The sequence below is a fragment of the Euleptes europaea genome, chromosome 13 (genome assembly GCF_029931775.1).
Source record: "Euleptes europaea isolate rEulEur1 chromosome 13, rEulEur1.hap1, whole genome shotgun sequence".
In the NCBI taxonomy this organism is placed as follows: domain Eukaryota; kingdom Metazoa; phylum Chordata; class Lepidosauria; order Squamata; family Sphaerodactylidae; genus Euleptes; species Euleptes europaea.
This window is the reverse complement of record NC_079324.1, coordinates 38,185,248-38,205,991: the sequence shown is the minus strand read 5'-3', so window position 1 is coordinate 38,205,991 and position 20,744 is coordinate 38,185,248. Positions and strand designations below refer to the sequence as shown.

At 46.5% G+C, this 20,744-nt stretch overlaps 1 protein-coding gene across 1 annotated transcript; it reads left to right on the top strand.

Moving 5' to 3' along the window:
• Positions 1–187: 187 nt before the first annotated feature.
• FOXO4 (forkhead box O4) lies at positions 188–15,735 on the top strand. Its single transcript, XM_056859805.1, has 3 exons — positions 188–738; positions 11,694–12,934; positions 15,381–15,735. Exons 1-2 carry the CDS (start codon positions 283–285, stop codon positions 12,915–12,917), a joined length of 1,680 nt encoding a protein of 559 aa, XP_056715783.1. The 5' UTR covers positions 188–282; the 3' UTR covers positions 12,918–12,934; positions 15,381–15,735.
• The last annotated feature ends 5,009 nt before the right edge of the window (positions 15,736–20,744 follow it).

Sequence of the window (20,744 nt, the reverse complement as noted above, 5' to 3'; positions counted from 1 at the left end):
GTGCGGGGAGGGGAGAGAGAGAGAGAGAGGGAGAAAGCGCGCGCGAGCGCCTCAAGGCCGAGCTTCAGGAGAGAAAGGCGAGGCGGACGGTGCCATTAATCGAAAGGGGGGGAAACTTCGGTGCGGCCTGAGGGGGTTGGGCCATACCTTCCTCGGCGAGAAGGGGGGGGGGCAGCGGCCGCGGAGCGCGTGCGCGCCAGTCAGTCCGCGAGCGCTCGGTGGCCCTGAGGAGACGGCGGTGATGTGGCGGCGCTGAGGGAGCGCGCGAGCGGGAGGGGCGCCATGGCGGAGGCCTCTGGGAGCCCCGCGGCGGCGGGCGCGGAGGCGGCCTTGGACCCCGACTTCCCCCCGCAGAGCCGCCCGCGTTCTTGCACGTGGCCTCTGCCGCGGCCGGAGCTGGGAGGGCCGCCGGCGGATCCCGACCCAGAACCCGGCGGCGGGGTGGGACCCGGGAGCGGCCTAGGGAGCCCCGAAGAGCCCGGCGGCGGCGTGGCGGCGGCGGCGGCGGCGGGAGGTCCTGGGAGCGGCGGGGCGCGGAAGAGCGGCGGCGGCGGCAGCAGCGGCGGCGGGGCGCGTCGCAACGCCTGGGGTAGCCAGTCGTACGCGGACTTAATCAGCCAGGCCATCGAGAGCGCCCCGGATAAGCGGCTCACCCTGGCGCAGATCTACGAGTGGATGGTCCGTTCCGTGCCTTATTTCCGCGACAAGGGAGACAGCAACAGCTCCGCCGGGTGGAAGGTGAGGCCCGAAAGGCGGGGAGGGGGGCAGGGAAAGGGGAGAATTTACGACTACGAGTGAAGCGTGATCGTGCGCTCCTTACATCAGCCTTGTGAGGAAGGCCGGTGGCCTGGCCGCTTCCTATTTGCCCTGGGTGTTGCGGCTTGCGAGAGTTGCCTAAGGCCGCTCAGTAAAAGGCCAGATTCGAGTTGTGGACTTCCTGATCTGTCGTCACCAGGCTGCACCAGAGTGTAAAGTTTCTACGTCTTTTCCCCTTCCTCTTTCCTGGCAGGGACCCTTTCCCGTCCTGGCAGTGCAACTGACAGCAGAGTTGCTTTAGGTACTGTACTGCGTACTACTTGCAGGCCCTCTGCCAGCAGCGTCTCTCCCCCTCCATTCCCTGCCTCTTGAAATCATTTGCTGTCTTGTGACTTTTTAAAGCTCACAAAAAGAGTATTGTGGTCCTTTTGCTTTTAGGAATTGCATGTAATAAAAATTCAACAGGTGACATTTGTTCAGTCAGAGTTGCAGGAATGGGAGGAGAGTACCTGTTGATGTCACTGAAAAGACATGGGGGTAGTGTCAGCAAAGGAGAAGAAAATGTCATCATTAGGAGGTTACAACTCTGAAGTGGCTATTGGGGTTGCTTAGATCCACCAAAGGAACCAGTTTTCAGTGTCAGGTTGCAGTTCTGGAATATGGCTTAATTTTTTTTTTAAGCATCTGGGTTTCAGCTTTGAGTAACCACAACCCAGTTCCATATTTCTGGAACTAGGCTGCAAGGTTTCTGGGTCATGGGGTGTGACTTATCAGCAGGTCCAGAATTATCTACTGTAGTTACTGTTGAGACTGTACTGATGGGACTTAATTTGAGCCAGCATTGATCTAGAACTCTTTTACACTACTAAAGAACTGTTGTGGCAAGTATACATCTAAAACGTTTCTGATTAGGAGGAAAGGCTTTCTAGTCAGAAAGTGAAGTACTGGTAGCTTGGACTGGTTTGATTGGTGATGTAGCAGGAGGCAGGATTAGATGGCCTCTTCTTTCATCCAGATCTTTGATACTGAACGCAGTGCCTTAGGAGCGAGACCAGGAGAGAAGGGAATACCAAACAAACTCTGTCCTGATTGCTCTGTCAGCTATCCTTGAGTTGCTGGGCACAAGTGAGTGATTGGCACTGACCCTTGTGTCTAGTGGGGATGCTACAGTTGCTAGAGCTTAACCTTTGTATGGGTCTTGGTCCTCAGCATAAAGCACGTGTATTTGACTAGAATTCCCTGTGCTATGTTTTCTCTGCAGATCCCGTGACTGTTGATTTTTTGCAAGGAATTTCTTTGTACAGAAGGCTGGTGTTGGTTCAGCCTCCTTCCCCCCCCCCCCCAACTTCTCCTTGTCCTGGTTTCTCAGTGTGGTACAATTTGATTCCAAGGGCAAATGTTTGGAGACCACAACCCCATCTGCAGTTGTGAGCAGTGCAAGTTTAGGAAATGCTTTTGCTTTCATTGTGTGGAAAGAGTGATAAGGAATGGTCTTCTCCAAGACTCAGAAAATCTCACATGTCTAGAAGTATGATAATAGTAAACCCCTCCCTCATTGCTGCCATGTGTTCTATTATAATCTCTCAGATTTACTCCCGACTACTCTGACAGCCCCCAGGAAGCAACATTGGACTCATTTACAAGCACATTACTTAAAAGGAAACTGTGATCTTGGACATGTGATGAGGAGGAGCCAGAATTATGACCTCACCAGTATCAGGGCCAGGACAGTGGGCAGTTGAAGACAGAGCTAGGCATAGCAGGAAGTATACCGTACCGAAGAACAAGCCAGCGCTGACAGGTTCAGATATCTCTCCCTGCCGCAGAAGCACTCCCCTGCCTTATATCTCTCCTTTCCCCCACTTCCCATGCCTTGCCATCACCACTAGTTGTCCATTGCTTGCTGGGTGAGTGGAGTGCTCTCTCCCAAAGATTAATTTCCTCAGTGAGGTAGATTTCACTCTGCAAGCAGATGTGCAGAACGTTGGAATCTTGACTGGTGGCTGTGGATCTTGGCAGGGTTGAGGGAGGAGAAAACAAAGCAAGGGGGAATTTTTTGGGGGGGGCTTACACACAGGAATCACATGTACAGAACAATGAAAGTCTCACTGGCAAAGGAGCAATAGTGGTTGAACTAAGTGGAGGGAAAAGATAGAGAAAACAAAGACCTGTTTCTGTGAAGAGAGGTGGCTTTGCACAATCAGCAGATGTGTGTTGGAGAAATGAATTGTGAGTTTCAATGGTTGGCCTGTCTGTGCTGGGCAGGGAGCATAGAAAGAAGGCAAGGGAGGGTTTGAGGGTTGGGTGGCATCTGAATCCTCTCTGCTAGTGACCTCCTCTTGCTGTTCTGATGCTGAGGTGTAAGCATATACAATGAGAGACAAGGGGCATGGCATCCTTGTTCTGTTTGCATGTGTGCTAGCTGCATGTGCAGTAGCTGCAGGGCCTCAAAAGCTGGGGAGCGGGGAGATGGCTCCGCAAGTGAAGCTGCACGACTCACCTGAAGGTCTCCAACCCACAGGTTACAAACCACTGCTTTAAAGAAATTTGGAGGAGAGAGATTACAGCTGACTGCTTGCCTGCTCCTGGCTGTCTGATAAAAAGTATTGAGAAGGGGGAGGGGGATGTATGTGGGTTGTCCCTTGTGCTCGGCCCTTCAGTTCACTTTGTTTCAGCACTTCCAAGAAAGGCCACTCCCTGCCCACTTTGTAAATGTTCTTGGAGATTTCCTGGAAAGGCAGGAGCCTAATCAGAGACGCTAGGCCAGGCTGCTGTGTAAGGCCAAGTGTCGTTTGAATGGATTTCAATACTGGGCTTCAGTTCTTTGTCACCCAGCTGCACTGATGCTCGGTATAAATAACTCCTTCATAGCATGCATTCCTGGCTCACACAGCCCTTCCTTCAGAAAGGGAGCTCTGGGCAGAGACAGAACATGTCTGCCCTCCCTTGAGGAAGCTGAGGCTGAAAAGGCACTTGGGAAGAAGACTCCCTTTATTTTAAAATATGAGCCTTGTTTGTTCCAAAAATGGGAAATGCCAGTGTTAAACGGAGTTGGCTCCTGTAGTGATTTCAAATGAGAGCATTCTTCTCTCCGCCCTCCCCCATGCCTAGTCTGACTCAGAATAGCATCACCTGAGTGATTATCCACACTTTGCAAACTTTCATTTCAAGTAGTTTAAAAAAAAAACCTGCTTCGCTTTCCCTGTTGCCTTTGCCATCTTCTGCAGTAGGGACAGCATCTACAAAAGGCTGTGACATTCTGAGTGGCTCAGCTTAGTGTTGCTGTTGGTTCCCTTTCCTGCCTTCTCCTATGTGTCCAGCGTAATATTTTTTGCTGTCATAAATGTGAGCTTGCAAAGTATGGTTAATGACCACAAGGTTACAATAGATTTATTTATCCTTAACATGTAGGTTAATCTGAGAGGCTGAGGGTTGCCAGAAACCACGTGAGCTTCCCAGCTTAGCAGGAGTTTTAACCCTGATTCCTGTATGCAGGCCCAGCAGCCTCTACCTCGCCACACTGGCTCATTGTTGTTTCTTTATCCGCTTCTTCATTTGCTTGTATTTGTCTTACTTGAATAGAGGTACATATTGTTGAAGTCTGCAGGCATTCCTTTCTAACACTTGCACTTATTTTATGTCTAGGGAACAGTTTCTTGCTCTGGAATAACCAAAAAAAAAAATGGTATGTTTTTGTATGGTCAGGTCATTAAAGGAGAGGTCCTGAATGAAATTGAAGCTGAAATGCATCGCTTGGCAGTGAAGACTGTTTTGATCTGGAGCAAGCAGTGCCTGATGTAGGCCTCTCCCATACAGGTTTCAGGCATGCAATTGAAAGGCTCATATGTGTGCTGTGTGCTTCCTTTAGCACAGGAAGCATAACAATGCAGACATGTATCATTAAAAAATACATTTTACTATTCCTTTGCAATCTTTTTCAAAGAAGCATTCTGTAGATACAAGTTAATCTGAATACGTAAAGGTTACTAGATGCTGGCCTTGTGACTTGTCCCTTTTCTTTGCAGTGTAGAAGTTAAGAATTAACTGGGATCTAAAAAGACGGTCAAGGGTAGATTCAGTGGTGGATGTCTGTAAACCTCTGTGTAATGATCCTGTTGATGCTCTGTGAATAATAGTTTAAATTCTTCTGGCCTTGCTAATTGGTTAAGATGCTTTCTATCTATTAAGTGGAAGCAGAGAAAATGCCCTTTGAAGTATCCATACCGTGAGCGTGGAGGGTTTTTTTTTTTTTAAAGGACAGAGACATTTTAAAAGAAAAATGCTTAGGATGTGAAATTCTGTCCCAAATATTCAATTCACATACAGGGATCTGCAGCATAAACACAGCTATGCTCCCTTCTTGTGCTGCTGCAGTCTCTCAGCATGCTGTTCTGGAATTGGTCTCTACCTCTTGGAGCTAAAGTTCATAGTAGATGGGGTTGACTCAGATCAAAACTAAGGTGAGTCCAAATTTATTAGAGGTCAGGAGGGTATTACTTCTATGTTGTGACTTATCCAAGTGGATATTGTGGAAGAAGAAGGCCCTACAGGCAGCACTCTGAAATGTGAGGGAGTGTTGCCCCAAAAGTAGCTATGCTTATTTCCTCCATAAAAGACTAGGCTTTTGTTAGACATCTTTGTAAGGTTGGGTACCCTTTTGTTTGAATTCATCCTGGAAGTACCAAGGAAAGTGCTTTCATGGTCCTATTGTTGCCAGAGGTTAACCTTGTGTTTGCTTTAGCTTTGGTACTGTAATGCAAAAATATTCAGCTGGTTCTTGTGGGGGGGGGGGTGCTGTATGATTATATTATACAAAAACAGTAGTGGTGCAGCAAGATGATTTGGAAAGATTTGTCATAGGTGGAGAGGAATGAATGTTGCAGCACTGATTTGTGCTTTGTGCTGTGCATATATCTAGAAGGAGGTGTAGTGTCTTGGAAAAGCTTCTGGCCGTAATAATCCTTGTTTCTGACTTCAAAAGCTCTTTTTATAGTGCTGTGGGAATTTTGTTATTGACTTGCATGATCTCTTGATGTTTCTGACTTACTAGAATTTCTCCTTGGCACAGGTCAGCTAGGTGGATGAAACAGAGGCATGACTAGGAAACTGGCAGTGGAAGGGGTAGGAAAATTAGGAAGAACATGTAACTCTTTTTTCCCCCTTGCAAATATTTGTGCTTTAGGAAACATTGGTAGGGGTTTGCAAAGGAAGCCTAGAAGGAATTCTGAGCTGATGTTGACAGGGAATGGAAAGAAAGCCTGGCTGTGGGTGGCCAGTGAGGGTGACAGGTAGAAAGAAAAATGAGGGGAGTAAGCTCAGTTGCTCAAGAATCGGGTAGGCATCCTTGCATAGAGAGCACCTTCTCGAGGTGTTGTCAACCTTCCCTGCAGATTAAAAACAGGGTGTGTTTAAGAGAACAAGAACAGAGCAGGACAAACATGCCCCACCCCAGAGCCATTTGGGTTCATAGTCCCAGAGGGCACTTTCCCGCTCCTTCCTCACACGGTGTACTGACTGCTCTTTGTAACCCAGGTTGAATTATCTTGGAAAACCTTACTGTTATTCTTGCCAGTTTATGAAAGCTGTTTCCCCTGCAGATCACGTGCCAAGATTGCCCTGCAGCTGTGTTGGGCCCCAAGAGAGCTGCTTTAGGGATACTAATGCAACTCCACTTGTTACCCATGTTGATGCTCCCTTCCTCCCTTTCAGAATGTCTTTTAATGTTTTCTGTATGGCTTAGTTGGTTTTAAAAGAAATGGGTGTGCCACAGCATCTGATTCTTTTGATGTGCAACCTGTACTCTGGACAAGAGGCTACTGTTAGGACATAATATAGAGAAACAGAATGGTTTCCAGTTGGCAAAGGTGTCAGAAAAGGATGTATTTTATCTCCCTAGCTCTTCAATATATATGCAGAACATGTCATAAAGAAAGCTGGATTCGATTTAGATGAAGGTGGAGTGGAAATTGATAGAAATAACATTAACAGTTTGAGATATGCAGATGACACCACATTACTGGCAGAAAATAGTGAAGACTTGAGACAACTACTGGTGAAGGTTAAAGCAGAAGGTGCTAAAGCTGGACAAGCAACACAAAAGTAATGACTATTGGGGAATTACACACTTTTAAAGTTGACAATGAAGAAATTGAAATCATTAAAGATTTTCTGTTCCTTGGCTCCCTCATCAACCAAAAGGGAGACTACAACTAAGAAATCAGAAGGAGATTGAGACTGGGAAGGGCAGCCGTGAAGGGACTAGAAAAGATTAAGCATAAGGATGTTTTGCTGGTAACCAGGATCAAGGTAATTCATGCCATGGTGTTCTCCATTACTATGTATGGGTGTGAAAACTGACAGGAAGAAAGTTGACTTATTTGAAATGTGCTGGAGGAGAGTTTTATGGATACAGTGGACAGCCCAAAAAGACAAATAAGTGGGTTCTCGATCAAATCAAGCCTGAATTCTCCCTAGAAGCTAAAATTGCTGGGCTATTGAACTTTGGTCATATTAGTAGAAAACAGGAATCACTGGTAAAGATAATAATGCTAGGAAAAGTTGAAGGCAGCAGGAAAAGAGGAAGACCCAACATAAGATGGATTAACTCAATCAAGGAAGCCAAAGCCCTCAGTTTCCAAGATATGAACCAGACTGTCAAACAGTAGGACATATTGGAGGTCATTAAATCATAGAGTCACCATAAGTTGGAAGTGATGGCATTTAACACATACACACATATGGCCTGAGTTGGGTTAAAGCATATTTTAGCACATGCCATGTGTGTGTTTCCACCTGTTTTCTCTTCCTACCCAGTTTAATTCTCTGGGAGAAGGAAATGGATTTTTGCAAGGTAGAACTTGATGGGGTGCAGTTTTTGTGTGAAATACTTGAAAGTATTGTGTTTGAGGCTTGGGGTGGAGGGGCTATTAACAGCAGGAAATAGTCACTGGCTGCTCAGTCAGCTTAACTTGTTGCAACTTCCTACTTACATGTTTGAATGATGTGGAAGATCATTGCTCCCTCTGAGAGGCAGGATATGGAGAAGGAAGGCTGAGACAGTGGCGCTTGATTGTCCGGTTCTGTGAACTAGAAAAATCCCAGGGGCATGGTTTTCTAGACTATAGCATGCTTGCAGGGAATATAGGGATTGTGAGGTGCGGAATAATCTGCTTCTCTGTAGAAAACCTGCTTCTCGGTCTCTTGGAATGTCTCTGTGATGTAGCCACTTTCTGTTCATGTTCTGCCTCAACTCCCACCTTTTTGTGAAGCCATTGCTTGACTCTCTTCTTTATTTCTGGTCTCACTGAAGCCAAGGAACATAGAATGCAGTAACTTACTATTCCCTCGTGTTATCTTTGCTGAGCCCCATCCCTGTATCAGACATCAGATTATAAGTTTTCTAGGGCAAGGGGACCACCCTTCTTACTTCTATTGCAAAGTACATTAGTACTGTACAAATAAGTAGTGAGTGGACTGATGCTCTCTGGCTCTGAAACTACCAGCTGTGTTGGAGAATGCTAGCTTCTTCATTGGCATGTAATAGGATCTTGCAATTTGAGAGATGAGGTGTGTTTTGTCTGAGGCAAGTCTGAACATTTGGTATATCAAATTTTATTAAAAAAATAATTTCCTCTCCTGATGAGGGCAGTTTGCTGCCAAATTCTTGGAGTGCTTAAGGAACTCAGAGTGGGCACTAACAGGTATTTTCAGAACCACTCCAAGTGGGAGATGGCACATTTAATTGCAGTAGACAGTGTATGGGGGCCGAACCCAGAGAACCATGAGTCTTGCCTCTAATGATTCTCTCATGATCACTTAACTTGATGTTCCAAAGCAAACTGAAAATTCAGAAAACAGTAAGTTTCCAGGAGGAAGAATGCCCAGGAATTCTGGAAGAAAGAGAAAATTTAATAATGTTGAAAGGGGCTTGAGGGTGGGTGAATGAAGGTCAATGTAAGACAATGGCATTGACCTGAGAAACATTTTCTGACAAGAGTCTGAACAGAGTTTTCTTAAAAGCCTGTTGAAATACCCCTGTAGTGAAAATAGGCCAAACAAATTAAGTCACTGCCGGTCACTTTCACTCTTGATCAAGGGTTGTGTTTCAATTAGCATCCCTCAGATAAGGAGCAAAGGGGAAACATAAACAATAGACGGGGCTATTTTTAAAGCAGGTTCATGGCTACATAAAGAACAGAGTGCTGTCACCTCCCCTCCCCACCTTGCCAAGTTAATGAGGAGGCTCTCCTTCCCTGTGCCCCACTTCAGTCAATGAGTAGAATTCATTTAGGTTTCCCTTGTAGCAGCACCATGATACATATATGTACCATGTTGAAATGGCAAAGGTATGTGGTAGAACATCCGTGGTGTCTGTCTTGTGACTCTACTGCAATCTTTCACTGGAAGGAGCACTGAAACATGAGCCCTTGTATTTTCCAGAGATGGTGTGTGACATATTCTGCTATGTAAGGTGTTGGGTAACTAGGTGTTAAACCAGTAGGAAGGTATTTTGAATGACAGTGTGATTTGTTTGTAAAGAAAAAGTGGAATATCAGAACACTTACTGTAAGCCTCTGTTTGTGTGAGAGGGAATTGGGGGTGGGGGTTATTAGTTCAGCTTTCTTAGTAACAACAGAACTATCTTATAATTCCCTGTAATGTGCTTTTATAAAAAAAATGCTGTTCAGACAGTCTTGGTCTGGGTGTAGCAGAAAGTGCTGTTGAAATCACACAGAAAATTGGGGGTGGGCAGATTGTAATGAGTGCTGTTGGATTGTAGGTTAAGCTGTCAATAATTATAAATGCTTAATTTTGATTAAATATCACTTGGCCAAACTCAGTCCTATTCTGAACTATGTGGTTCCAAGCTTTTTTCTAGTACATCTCCCCCCCTTCCAGGTTTCCTCTGGATTTTCCTATTATTGCCTGCTCTGTGATACTCATTTGCTTTGTTTTTGGTAACAACCTCTGATCTGAGGCTAAGTAAATCTTGAACTCTGCTTTTTTTACATTAGACTTTTGCCTTCACATGTCCTGGATGTTTTAACCATCACTAAACTACCAGGGCTACCCTGGGTACCAAACTAAGAAGTAACTATGATATGGTCCATGTACTCTCTCTGAGCTGTCATGCCATCATCTCTACCTTTTTATTTGTAACCCAAAAATCTTGAAAAGTGCCTTACTTTTCACAAGAGAAATCAAGGTTTAATGGCTCCATCCGGCAACTCCAGTGTACCAGAACAGTTCTGCCGTTGGGCCAAGGATGCCTCTTGACGCAAGGCTTAGCACATTGTGGTTCTGGCTGAGCAGGCCTGTTACCCAGAAACAAAACCTTACTACTATTCCTAGGAAGTTACATGCTGTTCCGAACCTCTTGGTTTCAAGTCACACTGAAGTAAACAGAGCCAAAGTCTTGTGGTTAGGCAATTAGACAGCAGCCATTCCTTGGGGGCGGGGAGGAGGGTGTTCTTGGCCAGTGAGTTGGCTCATTCCCTCTGGGGCGGGGTTGTATAGCCTCTCACAGTTTGCAAACCACTGGGTTGGTAAATGAGACTCCCGTTCTAAATCAAGAGCAGACATGAGTGGTCTGTGGTGTGCTGGATCTCCCCACCCCCCCGCTCCGTATGAACACTTTAGAGAGGTTTCCTGCAAGCAAAAGAATCCCAGGTAGGTAGGATTCTTTTTAAAAACAGCATTAAAAGGTAAAGGTCCCCTGTGCAAGCACCGGGTCATTCCTGACCCATGGGGAGACGTCACATCCCGACGTTTTCTAGGCAGACTTTGTTTGCGGGGTGGTTTGCCAGTGCCTTCCCCAGTCATCTTCCCTTTACCCCCAGCAAGCTGGGTACTCATTTGACCGACCTCGGAAGGATGGAAGGCTGAGTCGACCTTGAGCCGGCTACCTGAAACCGACTTCCGTGGGGATCGAACTCAGGTCGTGAGCAGAGCTTTTGACTGCAATACTGCAGCTTAACACTCTGCGCCATGGGGCTCCTGAAAAACAGCATTATGGGTTGGAAATTCATAAACGCCTGATTGAAGTCACAGGTTTAGATGCCAATTGGTATAATTGCTTCTGTTGTCATCAGAAGTTGGTCAGCTAGTAGTACTGGACACTGTCCAGTTCGGAGAGCAGCAATGTCTTCAGGGCTTACCATTTTTTGAGGCAAGGCTCCTCATGTTGCATGAGAGGCCTAGGCAAAGCTAGGAAAGTGTTCCTGAACTTCCTTCTGTTTCACTTTGGCTAGGTGGATAAAATCAATGGTGAGGTTAGTCACGCGAATATTCTTGTAATTTAGCTAGGCTTGGAAGGGATAATTGCTTCTATTTTCACTCTTGCTCGGAATTTGGCTTTGGCCTTATTTGCAGGCTGAATTGGCACCTTGCTGCCTAACAAAAATGCAACATGTCACCACAACAAGAACATCTACCACAGGCTTGGAATTGTGAAAGGATTAATAGTGTGTCTGATTCTGACTACATGCCAGTGAGTGCTAGCAAGGCTTCTCTGCTAAATATTCTTTTACATGCAGAAGAGGTGGCAGAGGTGATACTTGGAAAAGGAAAACAGGTCAAGGATGCTAGAGGTACCCTGGAAGGAAAAAAAGAGACAGCTTATTGGCTTGCCCATCATCGTAGGCCCCCTGCACTTTGGATATCCACCCCCAGCTGAATGTAATCTCAAGACAGGAATAGTACAGGCTGCTTGAACAAATGTTTTAAATAGATCTCACTGGGAGATTTTTCTGAATGAGTGGCTTACTGAAAAGCCAGACAGGCGTTTCATCATATTGATAGCCAAGACACATCTCTAGGCTATCTGGCACCTCGGTGGGCCATTCTTCTCCTCAGGGGTGTTGTTTTTTGGTCTAGATTGTGTAAAGGGATGATGGGAATGATGCTAATGTGTTGTCCTTCCCATTGTTTCCCCTTAGAACTCCATCCGGCACAACCTGTCTCTGCATAGCAAGTTCATTAAAGTGCACAATGAAGCTACAGGGAAGAGCTCTTGGTGGATGCTTAATCCAGAAGGTGGGAAAAGTGGGAAAGCTCCACGGAGGAGAGCTGCCTCCATGGACAACAGCAGCAAACTGGCAAAAGTCCGGGGGAAAACATCAAAGAAAAAAGCGGCTATGCAGGTGGCCCCAGAACCTCCTGCTGACAGTCCAGGCTCTCAGTACCCCAAGTGGCCTGGCAGCCCCTCAGCAAGAAGCAACGAGGACTCTGATGTATGGACCAGTATCCGGCCTCGGACCAGTTCCAATGCCAGCACCATCAGTTTAGGACTTTCTCCAATCCTGACTGAGCAGGATGACCTTCCCGATGAGGAGCTCCTCCCATCCCTCGTCTACTCCAGTGCATCTAGCAACGTTCCACCCACTGTGACAGAGGAGCTGGAACTCATTGATGGCCTAAACCTGATGTCACCAAGTTCGTCCTTGCTGGCGGCTCAGCAGCATACTTCAAGTGGTCTGGCCCAGAGAACTCCCAGTTTCCCCTTGCAGACCCAGAGCACAGCTACTCAGGCACCGTCATTTGGTAGCTCCCTCTTCAACCCTGTTGATATCTCGCTGCACAGCTCTGGGGGCCATTTCTCTGGTCCACAGACACTGGAAGCCCTCCTGACCTCCAACTCACCGCCTCCTAGTGATGTGATGATGACGCAGGTAGATCCTATCCTCCCGCAGAGTGGAGGCAGGTTGAACAGCCAGAGTTTTTTGCTCCTGGGGGACCAATCCTCTAAAAGCAAGATGAGCCCAATTAACCTGCTCAGAAAGCCTTCAGAACAGCAGTTGGATTCGGTTGGTACCACTGCTTTGGCCTCTGCACTTACCATGGTGACAGCTCCCCAAAATGCAGCTGGCCTGTCCACTTTGAAGGCATCCAGCCCGGGACAGTCTACCCAGGTGGTCCAGCTGGGTGCCCTGCCACCTCTGACTGCTGCCACTCTTAATCCTTTTGGAGGTAATCAGGATAGGCTGCCTAATGACTTGGATGTTGATATGTACATGGAGAACCTTGAATGTGATGTGGATTACATTATCAATACCGACCTCATGGATGGAGAAGGGCTGGACTTCAATTTCGAACCCATTCCTTCTGCTCCTACCTACCCCAGCACCTCACAGGCCTCCAACCACACTTGGGTACCCAGTTAACTGCAGGACTGACAAAGGTAGGTGGATGTATGACAGCTGGAGCTGACGTTCAAGCTTGCAGTCAGTTTTTTGGTTCTTCCAACATTATACTTAAGCAATGTTTCCTCCTGTTTTAGACAGTCATAGGTTAGGAAAAGATCCAGAGTGTAGGTTGCTTTGCCCAAGGCTTGGAAAAATATTTTACATGTCTAGGAGCCAGTATTGCGTTTTTGTGCCAGCTGTAAATAGGTCTGAAAATTGTTTCCAGTTCTCAGTGAGAATTATCCAGTCTTGGATTTAATCCAATTTGCTGTTCCAGCCCAAGCAATTGTTATGTCAGGGTAACTTTGAGGAGCTGTTACCTTGGAATGTGTGCTTCTCTTCGCAAGGATGTGGAAGGTGAGTGGAAACACCAGAATTAAATCACATGGATGGTGGTCCTGGTTCTGCTTCCATAACTGCTGTCTTTTGGAAACTTCTTCCAGCTTCCCCTCCCAATATTTAGTTTTGACTCCATCAAGTGAATGTCTGTTCAGCACAGCAGTCCATTAACTATTTGTAAATAGGGAGCTGTTATCATGGGAACGATAAACAGGAACAGCAAATACAGCAGTTCTTGTAGGTTATCCGGGCTGTGTGACCGTGGTCTTGGTATTTTCTTTCCTGACGTTTCGCCAGCAGCTGTGGCAGGCAACTTCAGAGGAATAACTCTGAAGGACAGTGTCTCTCAGTGTCCTTCAGTGTTACTCCTCTGAAGATGCCTGCCACAGCTGCTGGCGAAACGTCAGGAAAGAAAATACCAAGGCCACGGTCACACAGTCCGGATAACCTACAAGAACTGATGAACTCTGACCATGAAAGCCTTCGACAATAGCAAATACAGCCTTCAGGATCTCCTTGTGTGAATGTCCTTAGACATGATGTCTTGTTAGATTGAGATTAAACTTCCATTGCTTTATATCTGCTTTAATGTTTCCAGGGTAACAAACAACAGCTTGTGATACACAGATGGCTCTGCAGTTGGTAACCTGCATGCCTTCACTCTTCTCACCCTAACAAAGTACTCCTAATTCCAGAAGGCCTCACTCAGGGCTTGTCTTCGGAGCCTTGTCTTTTGTTGTGAGGTGGATGTGACATCAAGTCAGTGAGGCCCTTTTAATTAGAGACTGAAAACATGCTATAAAATCTTCTTCCTGTCTCCTTTGTGGACAGCAGTCATGTCTTTGCCCAAGGATGTCCTGTTAGGCATGGCACCAAGGCAGAGATGTTTGTGGCAACATGTCAAGAGCAGGCTGTTCATGTGTGGGATTAGAAACCCCTAGTTTGGAGAAGTTGGCTGTTCCAGAGATCTTTCTTCCTGTGTTTCTTACTTTGCAAGCCCTAGCTGCCTAATGTAAAGCTTGGAGCCAATGTGGTGTAGTGGTTAAGAGTGGTGGACTCTAATCTGGAGAAACAGGCTTGATTACCCACTCCTCCACATGAGTGGTAGACTCTAATCTGGTGAACTGGGTTGGTTTCCCCACTCCTGCACATGAAGTCAGCAGGGTGACCTTGGGCCGATCACAGTTCTCTCCGAACTCTCTCAGCCCCAACTACCTCATAGGGTGGGGAGAGGAAGGGAAGGTGATTGTAAGCCACTTTGAGACTCCTTAAAGGTAGAGAAAAGCGGGGTATAAAAACCAACTCTTCTTCTTCTGTCATACAAGGAGTTTCTAGAATGGCCATAGTCATCCTCCCTAATGGACAGAGGCAGTTGAAGAGAAGGAGAGCATTGTTCTGCCGTGGGTGATTAGGTGATTGGCTATTTTGGTATTTAGAATAAGCAATCCTCTTCACTGTTATTTTCCCAATTTTAATTCCACTTTCTGTGTATTCAAGAGGGTATTGCCCGGGAAACCTGTCAGGTTTCCCCCAAACTCAGATGCTTGTCCCTGTTCCAGTTATTGAATAAGGTAATATGGTAGTCGGGGAATTACTATTTAGAGCTGGGAGTTCATTCCAGTCTCTCGAGGTAGAGGAAAGTAGAGCAACAAGATAGACCAAGGGCAGAATTAGCTTGTGCAACATTTTATGGCTGAGTGTACTTGAAGCCAGAAACTGGAAAGGGAAAACAGTCTGGGCTTCCAAACTTGTAATTTATTGCAAAGCACACAATCTCTTGAGCTTTGAGACTAGAAGCAATCTGACACTGGAGGATTAAGATGGAGTCTCTGTTGGGGGAGATTAACCTACATTTGTCTGGTGTGGGAGTGCTGAATCTCACAAACATCTGTTAGTAAACACAGGCTCCTAGGTCAAAGGGACCCTGTGTCTGGTCTGCAGATTTTAGCTTGAGAAACGGAGGTTCTCCCTAAAGGGGGGATGCTGAATATATAGAAGCTTGAGTTTCCTTAATGCTTGATGTATCCTGAGCTTGTGTGTACTTCTGTTGCCTTCTGAACCCTGCAGACAAATAAGTACTTGCTTCTTTCTTTCTCTCTCCAGTGCCCTTCTGGTTTTGGAGCTTTGCACCCCCCAGAAGAGTCTGGAACGCAGAGAGCACCTGGAGTTGGTCTTACTGCTCTTCAAGCCAGCTGGGAAGGAGAGCTAACTGCAACAGGAAGAGGGAGATCCTGTTAAGTGCCACGTCTCTTCCTGAGTCAACCATAAGCCCTCCAAGCCACAGCGAGGCCTCCCTGCAAGGAGCCAGGGAAGCGTTCCAAACATGGCCAAAGACTGTTTGTGCTCTGAAGGAGCATTCTCTGAATTGATGGGGTAGCACCAGCTGAGATGGGTCAGTGATGGTCAGAAGGGAGCTGCTTTGTGCTGACATCAGCCCTCTGTCTGATTTCTGCCTCAGCTATCCTTTGACTCAGTACCCTAATCCTTGATAGAAAAATGAGTGGAAAGGCAGTATTCACATCGTAGGGCTGCTTGAGTAGCGGGATCCCTCCCTTTCTGCATTTTTCTGGTGGGAGCAAGGGGTGGGGGAGAGAACGTTGCACTCTGGGGAGAACAAGGCTGTCAAGTTCGTTCTTGACTGTGCCAGCCATCAGGCCTATTTGGAAGCTGAGGTCTGGCCTTGTTGAAAGCATCGCCTGAGCCGTCGGTAGCACTTTCCTAAAACATTGACTGCCTGAAAGCAGACAAGCAGGTGCTAAAAGCTGTTGCTAAGAAACCAAAACTTCTCCTTGGGTTTGTTTCTGGCTGTCCTGCTGCAGCCAAGAAATGGAAAACCTGGATCTGGCCTTAAGCAGAGCCCTGATGTTCATGTTTTTCCTTCTTTTTTTAAATCCAGAAGGGCATTTTCTACAGATGAACTATTTTGGAGGCTTTTTAAAAAGTAATCCGGGCAGGGCTTTCTTTGGTAGCCCTCAAACCAATATAAGTGTCTCCATATTGGGTGCCTTTCCTTCCCCCAAAGACAGTACCAGTAGGAGGTGTGCTTCTCTGAGCTGCATTAAGAATAATTGTGCACCTTCTCGGGTATGTAGCTGGGGGGGTGGGGTGGGGAGAGGGGCACCAAGCAAGTCATGTGCTTTGGAACTGGGGTAAGTGCAGGGGTTGTACATTATAGGTAGCCTGTAAAGTTAGCTGCAGATTAACTAGAAGCTTTTGTCTACCTTGGGTGTCGGGGGCCCTCTATATTTTAACAGTGAATCCTATGAGATTATTGGCTAAAAGCACAAACTGTTTTCTTGCAGCATTATGCATTTATCAGACAAGACACTACAGTACATGAGTCTGGGGGTCTGAAGATGGGATTAGGGAAGCTTCTCGGGGGGGTGAGTGTGTGTGGGTGGGGGACAAGGCTTGGAGGCCTTTCCTGCATGGTAGGATCCTCCAGCAGTCTTATGCTTTCAGCAACTAATCATGAATTGCCAACAGGTTGCATTACAGGGATTGGCAGTGGGGTGTGTGTGTAGCCATTAAGCCTTATAATAGCTGGCTCACAGCTGTTGCTTCTGAAGCCTCTTGAGCCTTGACTGCTTTGTAGAATTGGAGGGGAAGGGAGCAGGCTTGTCACTTTGTGGTACAACCCAACTCCACTTAATAACTCAATGGCCTGGCAGTCGCCGGATCTGTAGCTTTAACTTGAGTTGGCTTTTGGTGACGATGCTCATCGGCAGGATCCAGAAAGAACAGCTTGGATTTTGAAGTTGGAGATCACTTCATTGCTCTGGGGAAAGACCCTTGGGAGCCAGGGAAGCCCCAGTGGCTGATCTGGTGGCTCCTTATCAGCACTGGAGTATTTACTGTGGCAGGAATAGGGGCCCCCCTTCTAGCATTGGTCCTCTCACTTGATGTGGAGGCTATGCTTCAAGATTATCCTTTCTTCCCTTGACATGCTTGGGAATCCACTGATTACTGGAGAAGGGCAAACAGTGAGGTTTCAGCTCCCTGAATCAAGGCTAAGCTCTTGCCAGAGAAGCAAGCGGGACAGGTCCCCCTTCCCAACCACAGTTAATTACTAAAAACTTTCCATTGAGGACTCCACAGCTTGCCTTCTCTTCCTGCAGTTAAGTAATTTCTGGCTGTGTGTAAGTCTCCTTGTGGGAATGGCTATAGCATAGGAAAGCATGTCTTGCAAGAAAGAAGAGACAGACCAGATGCCATCCCCTTGTCATGGCAGCACAGGTTTCTGGTTCCAGGCTTTTGGCTGTAGCCGGGCCTTGCTACATTATGTGTGCATTTTGTAACCGGTACCTGTTGTATTTCTGTGGTAGACTCCAGTGGTCTGACTCAGAAAAGCCTTTTCACACATTGCCATTAGAAACACTCCCTGTGGAGTTGTTCCTTGCCAGATAGTGGAGCTGAGTCAGCAATAGGACTTAACATGAAAGTGAGGGAACTGGCAGAGGTGAGTAGCCCTCAGTGCATGAGTATGGCACATCAGTTTTGCTTTTTCAAGGCAAATGCCTGAAAAGCTATATTTACCAGAAAGGAAGATGAACCTAACTGTAAGATGACCTTTCTCCTCTTTAAAAAGAAAAGATTAGCACAGTCTTTTTATTACTGTACATACTTGTAACTTATGCATGAATTTAAGACAATATGTTTGTTTTTTCTTGCCAGCACAACTGGGACAAATTAGGTCTTCCTTTCGGGTAAATACAGTAACTGCATTTTAACACACATATGATCCAGAGTCAGGGCTGCTTAGGGAAGTACCCTGCCCTTCAAAATGTGAGCCAAAGTTTGAGTATTTGTTCAGGTAACTGCAGCCAGGAGACTGGCATTTGAGTGCTTTGAGCTGTGCTAGGGAGAGTGGCATGTCTGCAGGAACAAGATTGAATTAGGGTTGATTAACGGTATAACTGCCCCCATCTGTTTTCATATTCACCACTACTAATGTGGGCTTGAAATCTGCACCTCACACACAACCATGCACCAAAAGGGCGAATGATATCAACCCATATGCCAATCTAAATCAAAGGCACGTTAAAGCATGTTAAAAGTTTAGCTAATTTGCATTGTGAGAGTGAATACGCACCCTGGCCCTCTTCTTTCCCTGCTGCTGGGATATGAATGAAAAGAGAGCTGGTATGCAAGGTCTGATCTTGGTGCATGATGACGGTATTTCTGTTTTTGATTAATCATGAGACGCAGGTTACAAGGGGACCAGAACGGGTCCTGGTGGCATATTGCTCCGTGGGGCTCTTGCTAAGGTTGTTTGTAGTGTCATCTGCAGGATGCATTTGAGATTCAGGAGCATCTGGGAGTTACCTGTTAGATTTCAATGCATGTCTCAGGATGGGGGTGTTCTTTCTAGAACGAGGTGACCTGGGGCTATGCGCCTCCTAGAATTGTGTTGTGGAAGTTGTAGAGCTCATGCAGTGTATATACTCTTCCAGACTGGTCCTGTCTTTCCCACTGGGACTGGTGGATTGTAGGAGGGGAGTTGATCTGGATAGGTCCTACCTTGTTTCTACAGAGGAATTTTTTTTTTTGCCCTTTCTAACTTCAGTTTTGTCCCATGTAGTCATAGAATCTCTGTCCTCTTCCAGGGTTTTCCAATATCCCCCTTTGCTAGAGAGGCTGTGTGGAATGTGCTAGAGGGCAAAATGTGACAAATAAATCTCTGTAATCCTCTGCCTGTGTCAGTACAGTTCATGCTTCATGTTCTGCTGCTAGCCAGGACCTCCTGAAGTCTGCAAGAAGGGTGCTGAATGCTAGTAACTGGGGACATTTGCTGACGAGGAGAAAGCTTCCCTGTAGTTCTTCAGGAAAGAACTAGCTCAGTGTGTTGGGTGTAGGTTTTGCAAAAACCACTGCTAGATGGTAGGAAATGTTAAATTGGTGTGCAAATGAGAAAATGCTCCTTTCCCTACCCCCCGAGTTCAGCGTTTCTCTAGTAGTGTTGGAGTAATTGAACAACTCTCTAGGACTTCAGGAAAATATTAGAGCTGATGTGGATTTGGCCCTAGAAGGAGCAGCCTGCTATTATCTAAAGGACTGCAGCCAGGCTTTGAGGCAAGTTTCTGTCTGAAACAAGCAATCTAGTAAAAATGTGAATATGTGTAGAGTGCATTTCCCTGCTAGGGAGTAAATCCAGTCAGTCTTCACACATCAAGGATTATCTTGGAGGGGGCGGCTTCCAGGCTAAAAGTTTTTTTGGGTTTCCCCCCACTAGTCTTACCAGTTTTATGTTTTGGCAAGTGAATATGTATTGCCTTGCTAAGCCACATCAGAGCCCTCTGTGCCTGTGGCCCTCTAGATGCTGCTGGGAGGCTCAGAAGCCAGGCATGAAGGCGAAAGCAACCTTCGGTTTGTCCCCAGTATCTGGTGGTAAGAGACATAGTTGACCATGGAGGTTCAATTTTTTTAGCTAATGTGATAGATATTGATTGATTCTTGGAGGTGTCAGTTGGTTTAAAAGCTGAAGAGTTAAATGAGTCTCTTATCCTTTGAGATGGCAGGGCCCTGTTTTTTTTTTGGGGGGGGATAAAAAACATCTGCAGCTGATTCTGAGCTTCTGCTGGCCCTTCTGCTAGTCTTATCCATCTGTTTCTCCGTTCAAGCTGCTGTCCCTGCCTGGAAGGGGAGAGAACCCCTTTGTGCTCTGCTGTGTGGAGAGAGCTGCCCTGCCTGCTCTGGATGACTTCTTGGGCAGGCTGCATTCCAGCACAGAGAGTTGCTCTGAGGCAGCCAGCACATTCCATTCCATTCCTCCCACCAGAAGGCTTGGGAGCAGCCCTTGTGTGTCTCTGCCAACATAACCGCCTGCTCCCAACTGCATCCAAGCTTGGTGGCTGCTCCGTGTGTGCTATTAGGAAGCAGCTTGCTCTCTTCTTCCTTGTCTGGTTGTGACCTATCTGCAGTTGTGGTTCTATTAATAGCAGGGAGGTGTTGGGACTAGGTGCACCTAGAGAGAGTATGGGCCCATGGAAAACTAGATTCTGGCACAAATCCTTACATGCTTTTCAACTACATAAGTTTGTTGTGGCCTTCCCCCCCCCCCCGCAAAAAAAACACCCCGTTCTGTATCAAAAAAGCTACATGTAATCTGTATAAGATATATACACAATCTTGGCTATATTTGCATCACTGAAGGCAAAAAGAGGAAAAGAGCTACAGCTAGTACCAAAACCATAACATTGAGCAGAAGGTGGCTTGTTTTCATAATTTTGCTAATTCCCCCCCCCCATTCCACCCATCCAATGACAATGCAGATTGATTTATGTAGAACAGAGCTTATGCAGATCTTGTGTCCAGTAGAAAAAATGAAAGTGCACGAGTAGCTCTCCCCCCTCCAGCTTCATTTGGGTACAGGCAGCCAATTAAAAGGGGACACTGTCACCTGCTGGTCAAGAGCTGCAGTGCTTTAGTCCCAAATCAAACGATCTGTAAGAGCTTATTAAGTGATGT